At 41.0% G+C, this 27,954-nt stretch overlaps 1 protein-coding gene across 2 annotated transcripts in view; it reads left to right on the top strand.

Moving 5' to 3' along the window:
• Positions 1–27,954, top strand: part of ARHGAP26 (Rho GTPase activating protein 26) — a 418,379-nt gene that overhangs the window by 327,133 nt on the left and 63,292 nt on the right. For both annotated transcript variants that reach the window (XM_055332159.1, XM_055332158.1), the window contains exons 19-20: positions 2,507–2,645; positions 17,926–18,079. In XM_055332159.1, the coding sequence (XP_055188134.1) occupies positions 2,507–2,645; positions 17,926–18,079 (293 nt within the window). The remainder of the gene's footprint in view (positions 1–2,506; positions 2,646–17,925; positions 18,080–27,954) is intronic.

Below are 27,954 nucleotides of genomic sequence, written 5' to 3'. Positions count from 1 at the left end.
TAATAGTGTGCCATGAGGTGGTCACCTGGGAGAGCCTTGCAGCTCAGCATTGTGTGGGGAACACAGTAAGGGAGGGGAGAAAGCCTCTTAGAGGCTGTTGTCTGTGAGCTCGACATGACCATAGTTTCTCTTTGCTTCCCTTGCAGCATGCAGAAGGCTGCACATATGCCTAGCACCGGTACTTATTTTTTGGGGGTGCCAGCTCCTCTGGAAGCCAGGACATTCTGCTGTTTTTGCTTTAAGGGCCCTTCTCAACCCCTCGCCCCAGTTGAACTCAGCTATGTTGTGATTCAGTTTATTTTGTTGAAAATTCAGTCCCCTAGGGAAACTATGATAATGCTGTTTTCAGACAGCTGTGTTTGGGAGCGAGACTGACTTAACCAGCTGGCTGGCATCATTGGAGCCCAAGGACCTGCCAGCCCATGGAGAGCAGCTGTTTTGGCTGAAATTCTCATCATTCTTATGACTTCACTTTCTATATATCAGCTTCAGAGTTCTGCTTTTAAATGCACACACAAAGGAGAGAGGGCCTTTGAATACAGTGTGGTATGTCTAATGTGACCCATAGATAAAGGAAGTTGCCCACGGAGTTCATTTCCAGTTAGGAAAAGAGGGACAAAACTTGGGATGCCAGACACGAGGGAGTGGAGGCCTAGCACAAGTCTGAATTCATTTTCAGACATTTTCGGCTAGGGATGGCTGGAAGTGCTATACTTGAGGGCAGAGGCAGGGGGCTGCTAAGAGCCACCTTTCTCTTGTTACTCATGATTGTTGAGAAAGAGGAAATCCAGACTTGCTCCAGAGTGAGACATTATAATGAGCAGATCAATAAATATTGATATCTTAAACAGAATCATGTTTAAGATTTTTCAAAGAAAGAAATGTTGAAATATAATGTTAGATGTATAAGGTACAAAACTGTGTAGATTATGTAATCTCAATTAGGGAAAATGGTTTTTTTTGGCATTAAATGAGGTAACTCCTACAAAGCCCTTAATCTGGTACCTGTCATGGCAAACACTCTGTAAATCACAGCTACTGGATGCAAACTCTCCCAACCACAGGGAATGTTTCCCTCGTGCAGTGTGATAATCTAGAGTCATTAGTATGAAGTAAATCCTCAAAAGGTCTTTCCTGATTAAATGAATTAGTGTTATCATTTTATATGCATTTGAAAAGAAATCTAGGGGCACCTGGATGGCTCAGTCAGTTGAGCATGCAACTCTTGGTTTCAGTTCAGGTCATGCCCTCAGGGTCCTGGGATCCAGCCCCATGTTATGCTCCCATGTTCACTGAGGAGTCCGCTTGAGATTTTCTCTCTCCCTCTCCCTCTGCCCCCACCCCACTCTCTCTCTCAAATAAATAAATAAATCTTTAAAAAAGAAATCAAGAAAATCTAGGGATATAGCTTTCTATGTTATCTGTAATTGTATCTTTAATTATGGCAGGTACTCTCTCTGCCTGTTTCTCATTATAAATGGTGAGGACAGTACCCATTCTCCAGGTCATTGAGAACTGAATGAGCCATAGGGTAAAAACACATGCAGTGACTAATCCCTAGGGAATTGACGTTGTGTGGTGGCAACGGTGATCATGGTAAGCCCCTGTAGGTGTAGCTGTTGTAATAGGTGTAGCTGTTGTAATAATTCTACTATACTTGTATCTGGTTAAAAAAAAAAAAAAAGGAATCGTCACAGTTTTTGTCTGTTGTTTTTGTTTTTATTACCTAGGACTTGACTTTTTTTTTTTTAAGTAAAAACCTAAAAACGTTCATTAAAAACTCAAATGCTTCTAGTGGTTGTCTCTAAGTACTGGAATTAGAAAGTTTTTCTCTTTTTTTTTCCTAATGCTTGTCTACATTTTCCAAATTGTCCATAGTATTGGTTACTTTTATCATCAACCTTTTTTTCCCCTTTTAAATGAGAAAACGCTCAGCATCAAAGACACCACAGAGCTGCTGAACTGGAAAGCAGGCTAAGTCATCTAAGGATGACTGAGGACTGGGAATTGGTGTCCTGCTCTGGGCTTGCTTCTTGGAATGTTATTTAAATGCAGTTTCCAATTCGAAGAAAGTTGCCAAGTGGTCATTAAGAACTGGTCAGTAGAACCAGTGGGAAAGGTAAAGGGTTTTGATTAACTGGTTCTAGACAAAGGTAGTCAAAAAAACCTCCAAGCCCTATTAATAGACAATGGCTTGTATTTCATGAGGTCTATTCCCATTGCCACTGGAGAGAACAGGAGAGAGACGATCAATGAAAGTGACAGCAGAAAGGGCTAGAAATGGGAGTGAAGGGTTACCAAACTCCAAGATACACTTCCGAAAAAAAATGTTTAATGTCCATTCTGAGAGATGTTTAAAAGGAAGTCCTGAGCTAATGCTGGTGGTCTTTTCAGGTCTTCTTGCTGATTCTTGGATGCCAAAAGGTTTCAGTTGTGCTGGTTGGGGCCTGTGCTTGTTCCCCTACTCACAGCAACATGTAACCCTTCTCTGAAACTTCACTTGCAGATATTTAACACCGTGCCTGATATGCCTCTCACCAATGCCCAGCTGCACCTGTCCCGGAAGAAGAGCAGTGACTCCAAACCACCTTCCTGCAGTGAGAGGCCTCTGACACTCTTCCACGCCATGCAGTCAGCAGAGAAACGTGAGTCCTACTGCCCAGGGCTAGGCAGGTGTTCAAGGGATGGCCCCCACCACCTCCCACCTGCTCAGGGTGGCACACTTGTGGCCTCTCTCTATCTGCTGCTGTCCTGTGTGTTCTTGAGGATGGTGTGTGTCTGTAACCTCCCCAGTTTCATTGCTGAGTAAGCCTGGTGAGACAGGAAGATTGAAAGGCCAGGGCCACTTGCTTTAAGGCCACTTGCTTTTCCGTATCTCCTTTGGGCAAACTGCTAAGCATTGTTTCCTCCTGTGGCACAGTCAGAGCTCGGCTCCAGTATTGCTGCTTTGGCCCCTCTTTTGTTAGCAGTTCCCACAGAACCCATTTCTTTTTCTCTATTTGTCATTAAATGCTTATTAGTGAGAGTCACGTTATCCCACTTGAATGTGACTCTGAGGCCAGGCCCTTTCTTTGCTCATCCTTCTAACTCCACCTCTCACAGAACCTTGGCATAGAGTGGACACTTAATAAATGTGTGGAATGAATGAATGAATGAATGAATGAGAGAATATAACACTCTCTTTGTTCCAGACAGCAAGGTTATCACCAGGGTTTTACTGAATCTTTTTTTCATGTCAGAACGGAGTTCTTTGTAGTTATCAGGTGAATGGGCCCTAAAATATTCAGGCTTGTTTCAGCTTCTATTATAAGAGAGCTGAGTGGTGTAGTGTAGGAGTTGAGGGCTCAAGCTCTGCTCGGAGGCCTGTCAGACCAGGGTTCTCATGCCAGCAATACATGGGAAAGCCTTTTACCATCTCTCAGCCTCTGTTTGCTTATCTGTAAACTGGGGATAATAGTGCCTGTCTCATAGGGATTTGTTAAGGAGTAAATAAAATTTTACATTTAAGTATCTGGCACAAGTCTTAGACTTGGCAAGGGCTGATAGCTGAGAGCTGCTGCCTGCTATTGTTACTAGTTATTGTTTAATGATGTTCAAATACTAAGGCTAGTTTTTTCATACAAATGACATTTGCACATTGCCTCGAGAGACTGGGAATGTAAAAATTGGACCTTATTTGCTCACAACTGAGTGAGGGGAGTAGACAAGTGAATAGGTAACAGTAGGTCACCGTGATAACCTCCCCCAGACAGATGTGTCCATTCACAGAGACTGCAGAACATAGGACGGTTGAGAGCATGCCCTGGCACCGGATTGCCTGGCTGCTAGTTCTGTGTATGCCATGCTCTGGCAGCACGTGACATGGGCACGTTACCTAGGATCTCAGGGCCTCAGTCTCCTCTTCTGGAAGACATGGGTAATAGTTTCTACCTTGTAGTGTTGTGGTATGGATTAGAGCACTTCACAGGGTACCTAGTGCAGAGTAAATGCCCAATAGATATAAGGGGGTGGTGGTGTTAACCTTTATGAGGTACAGTAAAGACACAGATCAGAAGGATGAATCACTTGGCCTTGAGGAGAAGAGAAAATGCATATGTGGATTGGCATCTTTTTATTTGTTACAAATTTTTTTTTTTACAAAAAGCATTTTTTATCAGATAAGCATTTCTATCTGATATTTTTATATCAGAGGTAATGGCCTTCATTATTATTCTGAAAACAAATAATTGCTGCCCCCAAAACGGCACTGCATTTCAAGATGTCATACTGTCCCATAAAATGGCTAGACCTTGGTAAATTTAGCACCATTTGGGTTGTTTCAGGTATTTAGCTTTTATGAGTAAATCTACTGTTATCATTGTAGCTAAATCTATTCACAGACTTGATCATTTCCTTAAGCTAAATTCCTGGAAGAATTTCTAGGTCAAAGGATATGCACAGTTTTAGGGCTTTGACCCCTATAGGGTTGAGTTCTCTTCAAATGATAGCCTATACTCCTTTTAAATATGTGGCTTGAGTCATTCTTAATTTGGTCTGCACATGGCCTGGGCCCCTCTGAGTGTAGCAGGGAAAACTTGGAACAGGACTGGTCTCACCCATATCTGTCATGAACAACATTGGGCTATGGGGTGATGTGTTTTTCACCTTGCCAGGAGAGCTGTGGCCACCTAATGTTTGGTGACACTTAGGTTGAAGCAGAAGCAGCTTTGGAATAGGTTTCAAAGCATATACATATTGTGTATGTAAGAAAGAAGAGAGAGAGATTAGGAGTAAATCAGTTAGTTCTTGAGCCAAGATTAATTTGATCACACAAGGTAGAGGTGAAAGGTATGCATGTGTGAGAACAGACACAACACACCTAAGCTACAAAACGAGCTGCTGATGTCTCTGTCTGCAGACAGTGGACAGAAGGATGGAAGACAGGAAGACAGTGAAGCAGCCTGTCTTCCCTTGAATGTTAGGAAATCCTCCCTGGAAACAGGACTGGAACTTCAGGTATTTGAGGGGAGCTTAGCTTTCCTCCCTTTCTCAGAGAAGAAACATTTTCATTGAAAATTATGTAGGTGGGCATATACACATAGTCTTTTTATAGTTTGTTTTGGAAATCCCTTTTTTCTCAAGGAACTAGAATGATACCTAAGCTGACTTGGAAAGTACCATAGGAAGGGTGGGTGACTGGCCAGGAGCTGTAAGGTTCTGCTGGCACCCCACCCCAAGTTGTAACCAGCCACCTCTCATAGTTAGATGAGCAGGTAATAGGTCATTGTCATGTTTTCACACACTTAACTTTTCTCCTATCTTGACTGTGGATTAAGACAGAGGCTACTGGGCAGCCCTGGTAGCACAGCGGTTTAGTGCCGCCTGCAGCCCCGGGTGTGATCCTGGAGACCCTGGATCGAGTCCCGCATCGTGCTTCCTGCATGGAGCCTGCTTCTCCCTCTGCTTGTGTCTCTGCCTCTCTCTCACTCTCTCTGACTGAATAAATAAATAAATCTTTAAAAAAAAAAAGAGGCTACTTTATCAAAGCACTTCACCAAGTATACTCCATAGAATGAAAGTATAAATAAACACTGCGGGTAATTTGTGGGTAAAAAAAAAAATTGTGTATTTCCATAGGATGATGTTTTCCAGTTTAAAGGAATTTTCAATACTTAGCTCAGTTACTTCCCAAACTTGAATCATTTGCATAAATCTTCATTCATTCTTTGGCCCACAACCACATAACTCACATGCTGTTGTTTAATGCGTTTCTTTAAATTGATTTGCAAAAGCTCCAGTGCATAACATAGTTTCTAGTTTACAGTAGGCACTCGATACACATTTTTTAAATCAATCAATCAATCAATCAATCAATCTACACACCAATGAGATAATAGCACATCTATCCACGACGATCATTTTTAATACTGTGCTATGCTTGGTACTTATTAGAGATGATAAAATTAAGGTCTAGAAAGATGAAATTGTTTTACAGACTCCTATAACAGAAGTCAGTGGATTCAGAACAAGGTTTATCTGTCTGCAAACCTCCAGTCTTCCTACAACATTATGTTACCAATTCTTGACAGAATCTGAAAGAAAGCAGATTGTAGGAGGAACAGAGAGGAAAAAAGGAATATGAAAATTAATTTTGCAGTGTGTTATATGTAGGAAACAAAGGAGAAGAATGTGGAATTTTGAATTTGAGTCATTGGGAGAAGCTTGACAGAATAAGTTTGAGCTGCTGAGAATCTAAGTAAGGTTTCCAAAGACTATTTAGAAGAGTGGTTCTAGATATATATCCTAAAAGTGAGCCTTGGAACCTAAATATAGGGTAAAAATGCCAGCAAAGGGAATATTGAGCTGGGAAAAGAAATTATCTTTCTGAGAATTTTTCTTGTGATGTTTCTGGTCCTTTGAACATGCTGGCTAAAAGTCAACCTTCCCAGTTTGTCACAAAGTCTAGTACCAGCAATTTCATGGAAAACTTGTATCACTTCTGACCTCAGTAGCCTCAGTCATCTCCTTTGACTGTGGTTTTTGCGATATTAGTTATCCTGTTCTCATTAGCTATATGGAAAGAGAATTTCTTCTCTATAATATCAGATCATTCTCTCTTTACATGTTCAGCTATCATTGTTATGTACATATATGTTCATCTGACATGATTCTTCTGAGTTTTTGAAGTAAATGTTCAGTCTAAGCTGGATTATTGAAATGGAGAAAAAATTAAAGTCTCTCACTTCTTTATATGGCCTCATCCTACTCAGTAAAATCTCTAATAACATGAATTTGATGGTCTCACCATATTATTCTTTAATACACATTAAAATAAATATGTAACCATTAAGATAAAGAATGTTCATCTGACATCTTAGGCCCCACCTGTGAAATGTATGCCATGGTTTAGGGTCCACAGATCTTGCTCTAAGTTTTTAGGTGACTCAGTTCCTTTCTCTTAATATGAATATATGAACGCAAGTTTCTTTGGACCAGAGTTGGGTTCGGATATTATCAGTTAGTTAGCTCTTATGTCACTGTGGATGTATACTGTGTTCACCCATAATTTCCACGTTGTGCATTTTGGTTCCTGTGACACCTGTCAAGGTTTGATGTGACCTTAACTTTCTCCAGGAAAGAGAGCAAATATGTTGCTAGAGGGATTGCTTTTGTGTGGACACACAAGTACGTTTCCACATACCCCTCCTCTGCCTTCACACTTGGTGGAGGATATTTTTCAGGACCTTATTTCCTCTTATTTCCATCTGCCCTATCTCTTTTGAGTTCTGTTGTGCTTTTCTCCTCACTGATGCACTTGAGTTGAGGATTTTCTCAGTGTTCTGTGGGTTAGCCCTCTCTTCAGTCCCTGTTGAGATGCTTAATGGACCTAAAAACTCCCAGCCATAGCTCACTTGGGTGCTTCCATTGGGGGCATCCAGTTGTTGATGATCAGCACACATTATTCTCCCCCTCTGCTGTGCCCCCACTCTGTGCAGAAGCAGAGCCCATTCCTTTGTTGTTGACATGAATCTCTGCCACCACTCTTGGCCTCAGGTTGTCAGTCGCCTCCCTCTTTCTGGAGAGGAAGCTCCTGAGAGTCACCTTGGAGATTAATAGGCTTGGTCTTCTATCTTCGTGCCTGCACTTTGGGCTCATGGAAGCATATGGCATAATAGCTGATGCTCCTGGATGTGTGTCTTGTTTTCCAAAAGGGTTTTTCCTTCTGTGTAAAGAGATGAATTGCATCCCAGGTACCTCCATAAGATTCCTCAACTTTAATCTATGGGTAGTAGTGGAATCTTTTCCAAGGGGCATTTTCCCTTTCCCTAAAGGTAAAGACATCTTTATGATGACAGTGGTCTCATCCCAGAAGGAGGAGCTAGATGCTGTCTCCTGCTCTTTGCTGGTTGGGACTTTGGTCAGTCTCAAGGCATCATGTGATTCCGCACAGACAAATCAGTGTATGGTAGAAGTGGGGCTAGGAATGAGATGAAATCAGTCTCTGAGATTAAAACTTTGTGGAAAAGAAGAAAGGAATTTATGGGGGGAAATACAGAGTTTAAAAAGCATCACAGCAACAAATGCAATTTGGAATATGCTGAATATTTTAGTGAGGAGGAGACTCAATATCCAAGTTGTATATAGCTGGTTAAGAAATGCTTAACCAGCTATATACAAGGACAAACATTATATGGTCTCATTCATTTGGGGAATATAAAAAATAGTGAAAGGGAATAAAGGGGAAAGGAGAAAAAATGAGTGGGCAATACCAGAAAGGGAGACAGAACATGAGAGACTCCTAACTATGGGAAACGAACAAGGGGTGGTAGAAAGGGAGGTGGGCGGGGAGTGGGGGTAACTGGGTGACAGGCACTGAGGGGGGCACTTGATGGGATGAGCATTGGGTGTTATTCTATATGTTGGCAAATTGAACACCAATAAAAATTAATTAATTAATTAATTTAAAATAAATGCTTTCTCAAAGGTAGAATTTTGAGTAAGATGCTAAAGGAAATGAGTCATAGTCTCATCCAAAAGACAGAAGGGTATTGGTGATGCCCCTCAGAAGGAACATGGAATAGTCTTAGTATGAGTAACAGAAGGTAGCTCTTGTCTCTAGAACCGAAGATTGTGGAAAGATCTGTTTCCAAATTGTACTTAGAAAACATTCTCCCGTAGAAATCAATTTTTTGTTAATGTATGTTTAACATATATGGCTCCACAATTTATCAAGTGGTTTCTCATGCTAAGCACTGTGCATAGCAACTATTCCCTTAATTTTCATAATTACATGACATTGGTTCTGTCCCCATTTGGAACCATGGAAAAAAATAAAAATTCATATTAAATAATGTACTCAGGATCACACAGCAACAAAGTAGATTTGAACCCAGTTGTTTTGACCTCATAGCTATACTATTAGCCAATGATTACTCTGCCTTCTGGTTTCAACTTGTGGGGTTGTTCTCAAGGAGATGTGGTTCTGTGTACTTTTGTGACCTAGCTTGCAAAGCCAACCTTAATTCTAAGGGAAAATGTTTCCAGTTTTGCTCATGTACCTGGAGCTTAAGTTTTCATTTAGCTAGGAGCTGCCTGTAAAGAGACGGGGGCCAGGGGGCTGATGTGGAATGATAAATGAATGCATTGAGAAAGAACCTCGAGACCAAGTTAGATCTGAACCTCATTCAGTAAGAACAGCAATAAAAATTAAAATTATTGTACCTCACCTAACATGCCAAGCAGCCTAAACACATTATCTTCATTCTCACACCTCACCATCACTCAGTGAGGTGGGTTCTCACTATCTCTATTTCACAGACAAGTAGAGTCAGGATCTAGAGGTTAAGTAGTCATACAACTGGTGAAGGGCTGGGAAGGAATTTGTACCCAGGTGATGTCCCTCCCCCATGCCACGTTGTGTCCAAAAGGGTGCCTTTGTCAGTTCTTCAGCCACAGAAGTGAAAATCTTGTTAGACTGACTTACAGAAGCAATGAAAGCCATCTGTCCTAGTGTCCAGTGGTGCCGTGGGGGCACTTGAACCATCTTCAATGGCTTCCTCAATATGCACACCAGCAGGCAGCAGCCCCTCCAAATCTAGCACCAGGTATGTAGAGAGCATTATGCATTCAGTAGTACCTTTAATTTGCTGGTCCAAGATAGTCATTCTCATTTATGATCACCTCAAAACAGATGGAACAGGGTTTTTCAACTATGCTGCCAGATGAATGGTAGCAAGGGAAATTCCGTTTCATCTCCAAGTTGCTACACAGATACAACATATAGCAGAAATGAGAGTGGTATATCTAGTTGAAAGGGACTGACATTGAAGCTGTACTTTTTCCTACTACAACTGTAGTAGGTAGAGCCAAAAGGATTAGAGGGGACCAGCAACCAGGTTTTGTGCCTTTTAAAGTTCTTCCAAGAGGGGTCTCTGGGTGGCTCAGTTGGTTAAGCATCCAACTCTTGATCTCAGCTCAGGTCTTGATCTCACAGTTGTGAGTTCAAGCCCCATGATGGGCACCATGCTGGACATTTCTACATGGAGCCTGCTTAAAAAAAAAAAAATTAAGTTCTTCTAGAGATTACAAGGTAACCTTTATCACTGATTTTTGTCTCACAGTTTTAGTACTTATACCAAGGTGTTGAAACATGTTTCTTGGAACAGTAGTTCTTAGACTTAGTATGCATTTGAATCATGTAAGGAGCTTGTTAAAAAATACAAATGCAAAAAAAAAAAAAAAAAAGAAAAAAAATACAAATGCCTGGTTTCCTCCTTCTCCCTGGTACATTCTGAATCAGGAGGTCTTGACTTGAGCTCAGGCATCTGTATTTTTTTTTTTGTTTTATTTAAATTCAATTTGCCAACATACAGTATAACACCTACTGCTCATCTCATTGTCTTTTTTTTTTTTTTTAAGATTTATTTATTTATTTGAAAGAGAGAGAGAGCCAGGGGGAAAGGCAGAGGGAAAGAGAGAGACTCTCTCTCAAGCCAACTCTGCACTGAGCATGGAGCTGGATATGGAACTCAATCTCACAACCCTGAGATCATGACCTGTGCCAAAATCAAGAGTCAGATGCTTAACCAACTGAGCTACCCAGGAACCCTGGCATCTGTATTTTTAAAAACACTCCGATGATGCTGATGCTAGGTTAAGTGAGAGACACACAGGCTTGGGGAGGAGGGGCAAACAGTCAAGATTGTTCATTTCTGTCACTACCAGAACATCTCTCACAACTCTGATGAGGTTTGTGGCAACCTGGTATGGTGGTTGAAAGCAGAGGTTCTATACTCAGACTGCATTGTTTCAGCGCCATCTCTCACCTAGCAGCCCTGAGACCTGGAGTGCATTACTTTCCCTTTCTCAACCTCCATTTGCTCATCTGTAAAATTGATCACTAGTAACAGCTTCCTTGGAGGGCAGTTAGCATGAGTAAGTGAGCTAGTGCAGGTGCATGTCAAGTATTTGTTACTGGCCCTAGAACATAGTAAGCACCTAATTAATGTTAGCTACAATTGTGATGATTATCATGAGACTCTAGTTTTATATTACATTTCACTAAGGAAATAGTCCCCCTCTGGATCCTGCAGATTCCAAAGAAGAGGCCCATATATAGGGGGAATGCAGTGTCACCCTGGCCCCAGACAGCCCCAGAAAGCTGATTTAATGCTTGAATTCAGCTACATCAGCAGCTGGGATGAGTTATACAGCATTGGTGGAGCTGTGGGATGGGAAGAGATTCTTGGGCTCTGTTTTACATGGATCATGCTAACTAGTTGCTGGAATTATAAGCTCGCAGTAATTTGTTTAGTTCATTTAATTCATCCTGGACTCTCTCCCAGACAGACCCAGTAAGAGGTTAAGAATTCAGTTCATATACTTCTCATTTGAATCCTCCTTGTTGAAAAATAACTGGGACTTCATACTATTATTCAAAGGCTTATATAATGCCTTTCTCCGAGCACTCAAAGTTGCAGCAGGGCCTGTTCTTAGGTTTTGCTTCTGCAGCTCCTGGGTGCTGTGGACACACCTGTTGTGTTGTTTCAGCAGGTGACACCTTTGTCCACCTGGATTCTTACTGTCGCATGGACTCTAAGGTGTAATGTGGCTCTTGGCTTAATTATGCTTAGTTACCATGTATAGCTGAAATCCACAAAGTTGGTGTGGCCATTTAAGAAATGATGCCCTGGAAACCTAATGGCAAGAAAAAAGTTCAAGGTAAATCATTAAATGAAAAAAAGCATGTTACGGTCTTATGTGTCTGGCTTTATCACTGAGCTAACAAAGCAGGTAACTCAATATTAGTTATGGTGTTATACCACTTTGTTAAAAGAAAATATATGTATATTTCTATGTATAGAAAAACAACTGGACATTTACACAACAAAATACATATAGAATATATATATGCTTTCCTGTACTTTCTAAATTAGAGAAGACTGCATGTTTATTATGTATTGACTAATTTTTACATTATTAAAAGCAAACTACCTACCCACATATTTTGCTTACTATCTCAAGCCCATTTTGCAGTGACAGTATAAAAATAAGTAAATATATAATTTTTTTTTCTAATGAGCAATAATATAAGCAGTCTCACCTGGGAACCAGAGATTGAAGGACGAACGTCCCCACTCCAAAGAAAGTTCTCAGCTGGGGATCCCTGGGTGGCGCAGCGGTCTGGCGCCTGCCTTTGGCCCAGGGCGCAATCCTGGAGACCCGGGATCGAATCCCACGTCGGGCTCCCGGTGCATGGAGCCTGCTTCTCCCTCTGCCTGTGTCTCTGCCTCTCTCTCTCTCTCTCTGTGACTATCATAAATAAATAAAATTAAAAAAAAAAAGAAAGTTCTCAGCTGGGAAAAAAAGGCTATGTCATAAATAGTAGAGTGTCTATATAACTCTGATCATTCAACTCCCCGTTCAGCCATTATGCAGAGGATCATTTCTACATTGTGGTTTTTGAAATGGTGTTGTTTCAGGGGTGGGCTTCTCCATTGTACCTCCATGCCTCTTTCCTGTTAATTGTTTCAATCCTGGGCCAGCTGCAGTGTTTCCCCCCCTTTTCCCTTGAAATCCAGTTTTATTGACATTTTTTCTCTTTGCAGAGAGAAGGGTTATTATGAGCACCATGAGTAGGAAATAAGTCAGTCACTCCACATAGGAGCAAAATTGGTAGTTTTTGTTGAAGACAACCTGCCACAAGTTGTAATATCAAGTAGTATGTCCTATGGTCAAAACAACAGATTGACCACATTTTTTACTTATCAATTCACTCTTTAGTCCATCCTTGCCCAAACTTTTTTTTTTTTTTAAGACTTGGTTTTGAAACATTGCCCAAACTGTTTTTATGTGCCCAAACACATTGCACAAACTGATTTTTAAGATTATTTTTATCATAGGGACTGACACTGGGTCAACATGAAATCATACCACCTCAGATTTTAGTGTGGCTTGGCTTGCCACTATTACCAGGAACAAAAAACTACAGAAGAAGAAAATTGCTTCAGAAAGTCTGATTCCAAGCGTCTCATGTACTTGGGTGTTTCCCTGTGATGGTAAACTCAGAAATTGCTGTGCACTCATCATTTTTTATTGCAAAATTCATTAAGCTGCCATACTATTATCATCCTATCTTGTCAGGATGATACATTACAGACTTCATTGCAAAACTTTAATAAGCAGGAGAAAGCACACCTCTCTTCCTACCACAGCAAGGGAAAGCCTCTGGGTATTTTGCTTGTGTTTGAATATTTTTTTGTCCAAAGCCAGTGTCTTTGCAGAACTTCCACCAGTCTAGTAACTCCCTTTCCTCCTTGTTTGATCATGTAAAGAGTGTGTTTCCTCCTTACAGCTTTGTGAGGTATCATGAGCTGCTATTAAAGAATATTTCTCTTCTCTCTTTTTGACAGCTAGTCTCAGACACCATGGAAAAATGATGTTGCCCGTATTCTGATGGGCATCCATGTGTGGTGGGAAACCTCCTCCAAAGTGACGTGGCAAGTCTGTGTTTCCTATTTATCCTCCCACTCTGTGTGTTCAGCGGGCCCAAGTGTTGAGGCTTGCCGAGACACGTGAATTTGGTTTGGTTCTACATGTGCATTCCTGGTCCCATCTCTGGGTTCTGTGATAACCAGAGACCCTCCCTACCTTTTGTATGGAGGGGGTGTGGGGAACGGGAGAGACTGAATTTGAGAGAGCAGGAGTCACTTGGCAAATATGGAAAGTGAAGTTGCTTAGCTCCCAGATTTCCATGGCAACCCCCAGAACAAGGACAATATCACCAAAATTATTCTGTGGCTTTCTTTTTTTAGTTGCAGTGATTTGGTTGCATAGTCATATTTTTCCACTCCTGATTTGTACAGAAAACACAGAGTCTGCCCACTGTAACCATTACTTTGGTTTCAAGGACATTAGTGGTCCCTGTCTGAAGCACCTGGAAAATTCAGTCACTTGGAACTGTCTCTTTCTGTGCTAGTAGAATACATTTTGATTGTTCATTGTCACCTTATATTTCTTGTTTATCTTGTAACCATCCGTGAAGCTTTAGTGTGCATTAAGCATGGGCCAGGTGCCAGGAACATGTGACTGCTGCCCACCTCACAGGTCACTGTAACAGATGCCTGAGGTGTTCTGTATGGGTATGTGTCCCTGCCTGGAGTAGCTTCCATTTCTCAGCACTAGGACCACATCTGGTTTATCACTCTTCTTAGAAACTATGTTCATGAAAACATTTGGCGCTCACCCAGACATGTTTACATTTGGGGGCAGGGACTTATTTTATCCTTTCTTTGCTTCTGAGCTCTCGTCTTCTGTGACTAAAATGAAGAGAGATTCTTGTTGACAAACATGTTTGAAGAAGGCAAGCATCCCCACTGACCATCCAGTTTAGGAATACTCCCGCATTGTAGGCATTCTTTCTCTTTTGGTCATTTAAATGGTTCTCCGTGATCCTTTTGCTTTGACTCATAACTGTTGTTGTTTTTCTTTTTCAGTCGCCTAGCCTATAATTTCCTTTTTTTCAGCAATATAATTATCATCAGTTTCTCTTATATCTTCTAATGAGGATGCCAGAGCTGGTTTGAATCATCAGTGTCTCAAAGAAGTCCAGGTTAATTAATTTTTTTTTAAACTAGTCTTTTAGGCTGCCTGTTCTCATTATGTTTTTCTGTTTGGGAGAGTACTCAGTTGCCCACCTGACAAAGATCCCCCTATTTGGAGTGACATTACTGAATTGTGTTCTCTTTTTTTTTCTTGACTCATGCCAAATGCTTTAGAATTTGTTTTGGTATGGTTTGCCATACCAGTAAAACATCTGACTTGCTGTTAATTTTACTCTCTACCTCTTCTCTGGAATGACTCTCACTGTCCTGCTCAGCCTCAATAGGGATTGTCAGCATTTCAGCTCCGAAATCTATCCATCTAGAAGCTCTTGGTATCACTGTCTGAAGTCTCACGTCCAATAAAATGGTAGTGGTCTTACAGTCCGAGAGTCCCAGGTTTTTGGATTTCCTTGTCATATGGCCCACTGAGGCATATCAGTAAAGATTCTGATTCTTTAGATGCATATTTGGCTATTTTGACTACAATACTGTGAAGTTTTATGATTAAGTTTTTTTTGTGTATTTTCATCTTGAAAAAAGGACTCCTTTCCTTGATCTTTTGCTTCTGTTATCATTTTGTTAAAGGTTTTGCCATATGTTTAAGGCCCTCAATACCTAAAATATAAGTCAAAATAGAATTTCAAAAAGGATTTATTTCCCCAAAAAGAATTCTAGTGACCTTCATTGAGTGAAATACTAAAAATCCTTGATTTCAATTTAGGGGTAGCCACCCATTTAATTTTTATGGCTTTTCTAGCCCAGACAGAGTTGGGTTCTCATTGTCCAACCAGTCCTCGTTCTCGTGTGAGTTCATTTCAGACAAATGTCAGTTTCCACATGCAGCAGTCTTCCGTGCTTATTAGCTCATGGAGGATGCAGTCTGTACTACTATAACAGAAGATATGTTCTCAAAAAATTTATCTAAGTCCCAATTATAGAATCAGATTCTTAGATTAGAAAAACATCTTTATCTAATTTTTTTCAGTTGTGATTTCAAAGTTTTATCTGTCCAATGTTCAATCTTAGGTTGCTCCTAATCTACCAGGGAAAGTAGACATATGAACAAATAAGTATGTGCAAGTTATAATAAGTATTATATCTGAATAAAATACCTATGAATTAGTGTAGGGAGGTTCACTGTCTAGGAATGTGTTTGGTACTCAGTAGACACTCAATAAGCATTCATCAAGTAGATGAAAATTGAAGAAACTTTCATCTCAGAAACCCTTTTTCTAAAGGATAGTAAGGCAGGAAAAAAGTCCCAATAATATTTTAGAAAAACTAATATATTTTTAGCAAGGTATTGTTTTTAATTTATAGAATCATAGCCCTCTTAAGGGCACATAAATAGACTCACAGGAGAAATATGAGCTCTGGTTATACTCTTAAGTTTCCTGTGAATTCAGAGAATTACATCATGCAAAGTTGGCCCCAAACTAGAATTAAGAAACTAAAAAAAAAAAAAAAAAAAAAAAACCAAAACAAAACTATTTGTCTCTCCTTCCCTGTGAAGCCAGAAGTTGTCTCCATTAAACCCCAGAGAAGTATCATGTTTTGTGCCCTTTTCTATATGGTGGTCTTGGGCTTCTCAGTCTTTTTCAGAAATCTTGACATGAGTATTTTGTGCAAAGGAAGGTTTCACTTTTACTAATTCATACTGATAAGTGGCATATCATTTTCTCAGTGATCCCCTAATTATGTAATTTTAGAGTCGTTTTTCTTCCTGATAGCAAGTTCCCATTCAAAGGCCCTGTTAGTCCTCCTACATATTGGCACATTGTAATTTTTTTGGTTTCTCTTTCTTTGTTGTTGTTTCTGTTTGGAACTTAAGCTCTTGAAATGTGAATAGTTCTAAATCTCAGGAATAAGTGAATAATCTACTTTTTTCAAAATCTGCTTAAAGTTCAGAAATCCCCCAATAGCCTCTTGGATTTTTTGACCCTTCTATAGGGTTTTAAACATGGCATTAGGATTTTACCAAGATATTAGGAGTGTTTGTGTGTTTGTGTTTGTAATTAAATGTTAAGATTACTCTAACATCATCTCATGAGTGTGATAAATTTTTATGCCCATGACTAGTGCTAATGGAAAAGTATTTTTTATCATGTCACCATCTTTATTGCCTGAAGAGACCTGAGTTCAAATGTCAGCCTCTAAACCACTCTGTCAGTGAGTCCAGTCTGTCTTCTTAGGGACATGGTATGCCTCTGGCTCTTTTCAAAGGTCCAATGGAGATTAACCCATGTAGGCTGTTTCCTGATAAGTGAACTGATTGTCCAGAGCGTTCGCTGATTTCATTAGGGTATATCTATAATGCATGTGGGACGGGAAGGACATTCTAAGTCTCTGATATTTTGCTACAGCAGTGGTGCCTGTGCCATTTAGCTAAATTATCCTAAAAATGTTTTCTTCAGCACGTGGTTCCAAGTTTTTAAAGATGGAAAGAAACAAAGTTCTTGTCTTTGAACAGTGTTCTGAAGTTTACAGAATGCATTCTTGCATATGATCCCACTTGATACTCATGAACTCCTTGAGCTGTGCAAGGCAGTTCTCATTCTCCCCATTTTATAGATGCATTATACAAGAAACAGAGTGAAAATTGCTTGAGGCCACTGAGCCAGGCGGGGGTGGAGCCTTTAAAAGAACTCAGGTTTCCTCCCTCCCGGCTTAGTAATACTCTCCAACCACTAATATGACTGCATGGACCATGGACTTGGTTTTTTATGTGCAGACTGCTCTGTACCCTTACAGATCTATTAATCAAAGAATTAATGTGAAGCTAGACATCAAATATAGGGAGCTTAACCCCAGGAGGGTTTGTCTTGGCAGTGGTCAGGAATGTAGACTGCAGAGTCCTAAGGATGTTAATGGCCAAGTAGTAAATATTTTATAGTGAGGTGCTATAGAACTGGAGGTAGGACATGGCCCTGGCAATTAAGACCATATTGGGGGCAGGAATCTTAGAATAAAAGATGAATGTCACAGAAACCAAGAGGATCTGGTTGAACAGAAGAGCACAATGAAGGCTGCTCTGTGTTCTGCTCTGCTACCAGTCAAAAGTTGACACACAATTTATGGTGCAGTGGTAAGGCCACTCAGGAAAATGGCTGGTCTGTCCTATCAGGCTGAGCAGAGCGAGGTTTGCTCCACACTCGCAAGTCACCTATTCCCCTTCCTTTCCTCATCATTTCCCACCTGTAAATCTTATCTTTTCCTATGTCTTCTTCATAGCTTTGTGAGATCTCAATCCAGTCTCACTACTGGTAGGTTTTTGTACATGTCAAAACAAAGTATCTCGATGAAATAAAAGTAATATGGGACTTGTGGCCTTGTTTTTCCCCAGAGGAACAAAGAAACAGCATCATCAATTCCAGTTTGGAATCTGTCGTCTCATCAAATGCAAATAGCATCCTTAATTCCAGCAGCAGCTTACAGCCCAACATGAACTCCAGTGACCCGGACCTGGATGTGCTCAAACCTGCCCGGCCCAAATCACTGTAAGTATGATGTCCGGCTGCCTGCCACAGGTGGCCCTTGCTCAGCCATCCTGCCCTGGATTGGTGCTCTGGCCCCATCTGATTTTGAGCATTGTCCCATGAACATGATTTTAACCTTCTTCCTAAATGTGGAGCTTGGCTAGTTTGTTGTAGATTTTTTTTAAGCATCATCATCTCAGAGGGGAATCATTATTCTTAACATACTGCTTCTTAGCCTTGATGATGTTTGATTTACCATCCTGCTGAGATGGCTTTGGTGATGGCTATTGATTGTGCTGGCTGCTGGGCATGAAAAGTGATTTATTTTAGTTATATAAAACATCCAGGCACTGTAGTAACTCAGTAGATCAGTAGCCAAGTCTGTTTCCACTCATTTATGTTGTCTTGGTTTCCTTTCTCCCTGATGATGTGAAATATGTCCAGTGCTACCTCAGTGTCCACTTCTAGAAAGAAGAGCCCTCCAGTAGCCCTTTGAGTCCTCAGATCCTCAGACCCTTAGCATGACTGTGATCACATACCAGGGACTATAAAAGAGAAGAACCTTTATTGCTTCACCCTTGGGTGGTAAACACCCATAGCTGAAACAGGCAGTTTTGGGGCTGCTTGTCCTGTCTTCCACAGAAACTAGTTCTACTGTGCTAGGGCCAGAAAGTCCTCCCTTGTGGTTTCCTCCCACACTGCTTAGCATGCTTCTTCAGACCACCACATAAATCTTGTCAACTAGAGCCTTTGCAGAAAGTATGTGAGGCCATGACCAGAACAGCTGGGCTCTCAGGCTACGGTTGTATAAGACTCAGAAGGAACAGAGTTGACTTTGCCTTTTTCTAGTGAAAATAGGTCAGGGTTCAGCCACAGATGGCCTTCAGGGCAGTTGTGCCTGGTGAGACACCAGCATAGCAGAACCTTTCCCTGCCTGTCTCCATGCCCTGCTTGCATGGTCGCACCCTCCCATTCTATCTCTGTACAGATCTGCAAAATGGGACCAGAGACTGAGGGGTATTAAGACTCAGGGGGAAAAGACTCTAAAATGGACTTAAGGAGTACTTTTACTGCAAATGAAACAGTAGCATAAGATGAAATCATCTGCTGGGAAAACTTACGGGCTCAGCTTATGGGCAGTGAGGCTTTGTCAAGCACTCTTATGCCTGCTTTCCTCGACTTGAAGGAGATTCTGATTTCTTTTTTTTTCTCTCTCTCTCTTTTTAATCTCTCTTTTAATCCCCCATTTTGTTTAAACTTCTGTACCTGTCAGTTACTCATGTTATTTGTTGCTCAGCATGAGCAGGGTTGAATTTCTAGCCCAGGTTCCTTACTGTCCCCTGATCTTAGCCAGCAGTACCTTTAGTGGTATTTAATCTTTGTTTTTAGCAGGTGGGAGCCCCCTGAGTCACCACTGAATACAGTATGTCTAAAGACGCTGCATAGGCAGCTAAGTGCTTAAGGGGGCAATGTCTTTTAAACAGGTCCTAGAGGAGGGAACTTGGGATTTTTATTTTTCAGTTGTCTAGGTGTGATTTGCTTTACATAAAACACTGGAGGTCACTCTGCCCACACCATCCAAGGGACTATTCCTTGCCTGCTACAGAATTTGGGGGCTTTCCCAGGAAAGGGAGAGTGATACTAGGAATAATTATACTTCTTTTGACTTTCAAGGAAAGTAAGAGGCAAGATTGTGGATGTTTCCAACAAGTCTGCTGTCCTTCCAGGCTGAGTGAATACCTGACTGGTATCTATGAGTCTTGAGCTCAAAGATGTTCCTGAGGTGGAAGCAGTGCTAATATTGGCAATGACACCAGAAGTGGCCACGGTCCTAAGTGAGGGCCACACCAAAGACCCTGTAAGCTCTGTGGCAGGTTCACTGACGTTTCTGAAACCCAAGGCAGTGAATATCCAAGTTGTGCTTCCCTCATTTTTTCTGCCTGCAGTTTGCTTGAGTGTACAATGATCAGAAGTTAGGTAATCCTGGTGAATAGAAGCTACAGTACTGTCCTGGAGAAAACTAACTCAGAGAAGTCTGACAGCATAGTATGCCATGGTGATTGGGCTCAGTCACAACCAGCAGAGATGACTGGGGTCTCAACCTCAGTTCTGGACCCTTTCATTCCCTCTGTGAGTGTTCATTTCGAAGTATACAGAGATCCTTGAATGGGAACACTTAATGATGCAGATGAAAACAGAAAGCAAAGAGGGTGGGGGATTACCATTACTTTATTAATTAGGCATAAGGTGGGGAACAAGTCACCAGAAACTGTTCGTTCTTCTTTTTTTTTTTTTTTCATTCATTTGTTTTTCATTGTTTTCATAATGACTGGAACGGTCATTATGACTATGTAACAGTCATAATGAAAGGAACATGCTTTGTGACTCAGCATCCTTTGGTTACTTTAGAGACCATATTTTGCTGTCTCATTGGTAAATCTTTCCTAATTCTCCAAGGAGATCAGGGCCGTCTTATTATTTGTGTAGGCATAACACTAAATTAGGCATCAAAATTAGAGATGCACCCTTCTGACCATGGCAGGGCAAAGCTGTAGGGTTTATGTCTTTGGCAGATCCTTAGCTAGACTTCCTAAAGTGTAGCCATCTCTCTTGAAGATCAAAGGACGTTTGGTAAGTCAGGACCAAAGTCCAGGTAGTCTAAAATTGTCAGCAAATATTGCTGACCTGTTTTGTGCCCAGACCTATGCTAAGCTATCGGGTAAATGAGAACAGGAAGATTCCTGGCCTTGCCAAGAGTCTACACTCTGGCTAAGGAGGAAGGACAGTGGTATATGGCAGTGCTAAATGGGATTTATAGCTCATAAGTGGTTTTAGAGTTCACCAACTGTTAACTGATCATGTTGAGTACATGCACCAGTCAGAGTATTGGAACAAGTGGATAGATAAAATGTTAAGTTGGTGTTAGGTAGGATTATACAGATTAATATGGATGGATGGATGAAGCTCATTGCAGGTAAGGGGAATGAGGATGGAGAAAAACAGCCTATGGACATGTACATTGGTAGAGGAGGAACTTCCATCCTCCCCTACCACTACCACCAAAAAATAATAATAATAAACCAACCTTTGTATATTTATTTATTTAATTTATTTAAGCAGTCTCTTTACCCATTGTATGGCTTAAATTCACAACCTCAAGATCAAGAGCTGCATGCTTCACCAACTGAGCCAGCTAGGTGCCCCCCACCCTTTTTTAAAGCATAAACCAACCTTTTGTGCTGGAACAATTAGACATCCATATGCAAAAAAAAAAAAAATCTAGATAAAGATTTGACACCTTTCAAAATATTAACTCAAAATGGATTATAGACTGAAATGTAAAATGCAAAACTGAAATTTCTAGAAGACCATCTAGAGAAAATTTAGGTGACCTTGGGTTTGGCAATGACTACGTACATAACCCATGAAAGAAAAACTTTGTAAATTGAACTTCATTTAGGTTAAAAAATTACGCTCTATGAAAGACACTATTAAGAGAAATAAAAGCCAAACCCAGAATAGGAGAAAATATTTACAAAACACAATCTGATAAAAGATCAGTGTCCAAAATATCCAAAGAACTCTTAAAATTCAGTAATATGTAAACAATCCAATTAAAAACTGGGCAAAAGATCTGGGCAGACACCTTACCAAGGAAGACATTAAGATGCAAATCAGCCTATGAAATGATGCTCAACATCTTATGTGATTAGGGAATTGCAAATTAAAACAATGAGATCTCTCCATTTACCTATTAGAATGCCTGAAATCAAAAACAGTGACACCACCAAGTGCTGTAAGGATGTGGAGCAACAGGAACCCTTATGCATTTCTGGTGGGAGTGAAAAACGAGACACCCCTTTTGAAAGACAATTTGGCAGTTTCTTATAAAAATAAACATAGATTTCTCATACAACACAGTCCAGCAGACATGCTCCTAGGTGTTCACTCAAATGAGTTGAAAACTTAAGGTCACACAAAAACCAGCCCACCGATATTTATAGCAGTTTTATTTGTTGTTGCCCAAACTTGGACACAAACAAGATGAATCAACAAACTGTGGTACCTCCAGACAATGGAATATAATCTGATGATAAGAAGAAGAAAACTATGAAGTCAGGAAAAGACCTGAATGAGGCTTGAGTTCAGATTAATAAGTGAAAGAAGGCACTGAAAATGCTGCAGTGTGTTATGATACCAACTGTGTGGCAATCTGGAAAGGACAAAACTATAGAGTCAGTAAAAAGATGAGTGGGCAGGAGGGGTGAATAGGTGGACACAGGATTTTTAGGGCAATGATACTATTCTGTATGATACTGTAATAGTAGATACCAGTTGTATCTTTGGTAAGCATTTGTCAAAACCTGGAAAACCAATGGAACACAGAGTGAGCCCTAATATAACTAATGTTATTAGTTAATGTAACTAATATTACTAATAAATGTACCTTACTAATGAAAGATGTTAATTACAGGGTAATTTAGGCAGTAGGGAGAGGTTATATGGAAACTCTGAGTTATTTTTTGCACTTATTCTGTTACTTTGAGCACTTTTTCTGTACACCTAGAGGTGCAATAAAAAATCGGGTCTACTAATACATTTTTTTTTTAAAAAACCTAAATTTCTAACTTCTTTTGAAAAGTTAGAAGATTTAGCCACCCTAAATTCATGTGTTACTTAGTAACAGATGATGTTCTCCATGGTAGCTATCTTCTCACAACTGGCCTGCTGTACTTCGTATCTCCTAGCTATAGGCCTGTGATAGGTAAAATAGGCCAAAGAATCTTTGCAGCACCCATGAAGAGGTGAAGTCCTTGGATCTAGGCTGGCCTTTATCCTCTGCCTTGATTTGGCCCATAGAATGTGATACAAATGATACCATGTGTAACATCCAAGCCCAGGCCACCAAGGCCTTGCAGTTTCCCGTCGTATCTTCCTGGAATCCAGCCACCATGTAAAAAGTCCAGTCTAGCCTCCTTTAGCATGCAAGACCATTGGAGAGAGAAGTCCAGCTGTCCCAGCCATGCCCAACCCCAGGCCACCAGACTGTTGAATGCAGCCATGTGAGTGAGTCTGGGAAGGATTGATAGTAAAGCTGCCATTCAACCCACAGATGAATGAGAAATAATACATCGTGTTTTTTGAAGCCACTGAGTATGAATTAGTTGATTCAGCAATAGTTAAATGACACAGGCCTCTGTTTTTGTGACCTCAGAGTCCTCAAACCACCTTGGGAGGGTGCCGGGTTGCCTGGGTAAGGTAGAAAGGTAGAAAAGGGCCTCACTATGGGGAGTGACAGCATGGAGACTAGCCTGTCAATTTTCAGAATCTTCTTGGAAAGAAAATGATGCATAAGTGAGATTCTGAGAAGTTAGGAAGCAAAACAAAACCCATAGTTAATGACTGAGGTAATCAGAAAGATAGCTCAGACACTGGCATAGAAAGCAGGAAAGCTGAGGTTTCACTTCTGGCATCGAGCTGGTGCAGTGCTCAGCCCTGAGCATGCCCATCCCCCATTCCCAGTGCCAAAAGAAGTGGGACTGACCTGTCTCTAACCACGGAGGTGGTTCAAAGGGCGCTTACAAAGGGGTTATAAGGGAAAGGAGAGAAAATGAGTGGGAAAAATCAGAGAGGGTGACAAAACACAAGAGACTCCTAACTCTGGGAAACGAACAAGGGGTAGTGGAAGGGGAGGTGGGCAGGGGGATGGGGTGACTGGGTGATGGGCACTGAGGGGGGGCACTTGACAAGATGAGCACTGGGTGTTATACTATATGTTGGCAAATCGAACGCCAATAAAAAAAATACAAAAAAAAAAAAAGACTGACAAAATAAAAGTCACTCTCTCCTCATAGTGACCAATGATGTTGGCCTTCTGCCACCACCTTTCTGGAAGATAGTGATTTTTAAGGAGGAAGTAAACAAATGCTAGGAAAGAAGTTAGGGGACATCCCATTAGAGAGATAAAATACTGCAGTAATTCCCTCAAGTTAAAAACTAGGTGAAAAAAAAAAAGTTTCTTCAGACTTCTGGGGTAGGGATGGAGGGGCTTGTTAAAATGGAAAGCATGGTAGGAGGATGGAGGATGATTCCAGCCTTGAGAGGAACCCAAGCTTGGAGCTCTCCCTGCCTGAGTGGTCCCCACCCCTAAAAACCTAACTCACTGCCCAGTAGCCTTATAAATAAAAGTAATTTTTCTTGTCCTTTCTGCTTAACACACACATCACACACGTGTACACACACATACACACACGCATTTCCAAGTTATTTCTGGTGACCTAAAAGATGTGTGCATGCCAGATGCCTTCAAATTGTGCCAGAGTCAACCATCCTCTACCTTTTAGTGGCCAGTAAGGAGTGAGAAAACAGTCCCTGGAATTCAGAGGATAAACAAGGCCTGCTTCCAGGCAGCGTTGTTTCTCTGAAGTACTGTTGGCTTCTAAATCTGATTCAGCTGCTCTCAGATGAAATATGGGAAAAACTTGAGAGGTCTCTCCAAAATTTCACTTGTGTTTTACTTAATTTAGTCAACATTCATTCAACAAATACTGTTTGAACACTTTCTGTGGACTTGGCATAATCCCGAGTGCAGAAGGTCCAGGGATAAAGACCTGAGAGTGTCTTTTCTCCGTGGTTTTATGCCCTAGTGGAGACAGGAGGTACATCAGTTTGTATATATCAGCTGTTGTGATGGAAGTTCTGCAGAGAAGACTTTAGATGAGAGGAAGTACTGATTTGGAGGGGAAGGAGGTGAGTTACTTTAGTTCCTCTACCTCAATTTCCCTATCTATAAAACAGGAATTATATCTGCTCAAAAAGGTATTGGGAAGATTAAATGATATCATCTTTTGTTGTTTCATACATTTAGCACTGTGAATAAGTTAATTTTATTTTGGAGGACCTCCTGTCCTCCCCCACCACCCTCTCTCTATTTTCCCTTTCTCTCCCTGTATCCCCTCAACCTTGGCATGTCTTTCTTTTGTGCAAAGAGACGTCCCAGGCTCTTCTCACCTTCCCCTCATGAGCTTCCCACCTGGAATCAGACAATCTGAGACTGAAGCTTTCAGTCCAATCATTGAGTTATCACTGAAAAGGAGGAACTTCTATAGGGGCAGATGCTGCCTTACATTAAACCAAGACCAGCTGGTGGGGGTTAGCCATGCCTGTTGCTAAACAGTTTGGAAACGTCCACATCCCACGGGGTTGAGCTATGTGTATAGCTGTTATTTACTGAGACCAAGTGAATCAGAAAATGAATACGCATTAATTGGTGATAATAAATGGCATAGTTTTTAAAGTAATTTTATCTCCTAAGTGCTATTTAATGTCAAAAGAGTTACACCCAAATAGGCAGCTATGCTTTTACTACAATGATCTTGGTTTGTCATTCTTTGGAATGCAGGGATTTGAAAGAGGAAGTTTTCCTCTATGTTTGAGTCACTTTTCTGTGGAGGAGGATCTTTCCTCTTAGAGGATTGTGATTCTCACCCACCTCCAAGGAGAAAAGGTCTCTTCTGATTGTTTTGCCTGAAAACTTGGTGGCATTCCTCACCTTGGGGAATCATTTGAAAGTAGAATCATTTTTTCACAAGGAACTGGTTGCCATCTTCTTTTCCTCCTCACAATGTCTATGGTGGTTCCAGCCAGCTTGTTCATGGTTGTTTCTTGGACAGGCCCCAGACCATCCCTCTTCAGTTTCCTGGGGCCACCATGGATGCATCTCTTCCAAGTATGCCCCATTGGCATTTTCAGAGATTGTCACTGATGCGACCCATATTCTTGTTTTCTGAGTGGCTTCCTGTCAGCTTTTCCCATTCTCTAGCCAAGATCCCCTTCGCCAGTCAGGAGCCCAGCTGGCCTCATTTGGTTGAGGGTGGAGATTCCTGCCTGATGACCCATCTGATTTTTATTGGATAAATGTGTTTGGTGATTAGCAGGGTATTTTTTTTTTTTCCACATAAAAATTGCTCAAGGCAGCCCTCACACTTCATGACCCAGCAGGATTTCTTTCCCAAGCACCAGGGCTGTCAGTGGCACTTGGATCACTATAGCCTGTCAGCAGAGGGGGTATGGGAGGAGACGGGGATGGGACTCCACATTCAAGCGCTCAGCCACATCCCTGTGTTCCAGTGTAGTGGAAATCACAAATGGAAAAATGTTTTCTTTTGCACACATTATTGTTTTCTTTTCTCCTTGAAGAGGTAACATCATAAAGAGTCTGTATTTTTTTCCTGTAAATGAATTCATCTTCCTAAAAGATCTAAAACAATTTCCCAAATTTGTCGTGACACACAGTAGATGCTGAGTAACGTCTTGGAGTTTAATTAAACATATAAATAAAAGAATTTAATTCTGAATTTAGCTGCCCTCAAATGCCTCATAGCACTGCGTTTTATATGTGTAAGTAGGTGTTAGGCATTTATAGATCTTGAATTTTTGATCAAATCTTTAGGGAAGGAAACAGGCTTAATATTTTGTGCATGGCTTTTAGCACCATTATGCCTGTAAGGGGAAAATGCCAGTTTCCTCACTTAGAATTAGATTTGGAATTGTTTCTCTCCTATGTATGTATTTTGGGGGAATCTTAGATTCGGATCCTAAATTGGATAAATTAAAATCATATTAAATGTACTGCTTTTAAAACCTTTTTCGTCAGTCTGGAAAGCAGATGCTTACTTAGCTAGAACACATTTCTAGTTGGAAACAGCCATAGGGTCTCATTTTTAATCCCTTCTCTGCACTAAGTATCTAGAAAACCATGCAGGATCTAGTGTAGGCTTCCTTTGGTCCCAGCTACACTGGTCTTTAGGGTAGGGTCTTAGCCCAGTGTGGCAGTGTCAGAGTGCTCCTTGAACCAGTGTCACTGGTATCACCTGGGAGCCTGTTAGATACACACATTCCTAGGCCCCACCGCAGACTTCCTGGATCAGCTCATTATTATTACCTCATTATAAAGCTCTCAGGACCAAACCTGTATCATCACTGGCACTCTGTTCCTGCATTGATGATAGTAGAGGGGCTTAAGAGAACCCTGTCCCTGGCCTTTGAGATCAGTCAAAACTTCTGAGGCTGAGGACTGATGCCTTTCCTTCATAGAGGAACCCATTTTAACTCACCGGGACTGCACTTCCCATTGCCCCAGGGAAGCCAGCCTGCTGCTTTGCAAATAAATGCCTGCCTTTTGGTTACAAATCAAGAATTTGAAGGTGCATCAATTAAACCAACAGATATTTCTATTGAGCACCTACTGTGCATGTAACATGAGAAGATCAAGACTCTTGCCTTGACAGGAAAGCAGCTTAGAAGTGGTAGATGACATGTACAGGATATTTGAGACTTTTAAATCAGCATTCGCCAAACTGATGCAGGAAGAGGGTGGGACAGGTAGGGAAAGGCAAGAGCTCTGAGTTGAATGAAGTTCTACAATTCTTGTCTACAGGTCTTCTGAGCCACTAATATGTCCCTTGTGCATTTCTCAAAGGGTAGGTGTTATGCCACATTTCCTAAATGTATTTGGCCTTAGAACATGCTCTTTACAGCACTTTAGCATCAAAAGCTATGTTCCACAATTGAGGAAAGGCTTTTCTATGTGAATACTTTTGAAGGAGGAAATGTATTTCTTATAACGGATGGCATTATGGGCAACAGTCATTCAGGAGAACAGATGTAGTTGATATATAAACCTAGGACTACAAATAGATCTCTGAAGGCTGACATGGATTATATCACATATGAAAAGCTTTTGAGATCTGATGCATGGAAAAGTCCACGTGGCCTGGTAGTGAAGCCTTGGCTCTGCTATTTCCTAACTTTAGACATGGTCTGTAAGTTATTTGTCCTCTCTGAGCTAAACCTCTTCTGTGAAATGGTAACAATAATAATAAAAATAATCATAA

The sequence above is a fragment of the Nyctereutes procyonoides genome, unplaced genomic scaffold, assembly GCF_905146905.1.
Source record: "Nyctereutes procyonoides isolate TBG_1078 unplaced genomic scaffold, NYPRO_anot_genome, whole genome shotgun sequence".
Lineage (NCBI taxonomy): Eukaryota > Metazoa > Chordata > Mammalia > Carnivora > Canidae > Nyctereutes > Nyctereutes procyonoides.
The sequence above is the reverse complement of the archived record's forward strand: the minus strand, read 5'-3'. Positions and strand labels throughout refer to the sequence as shown.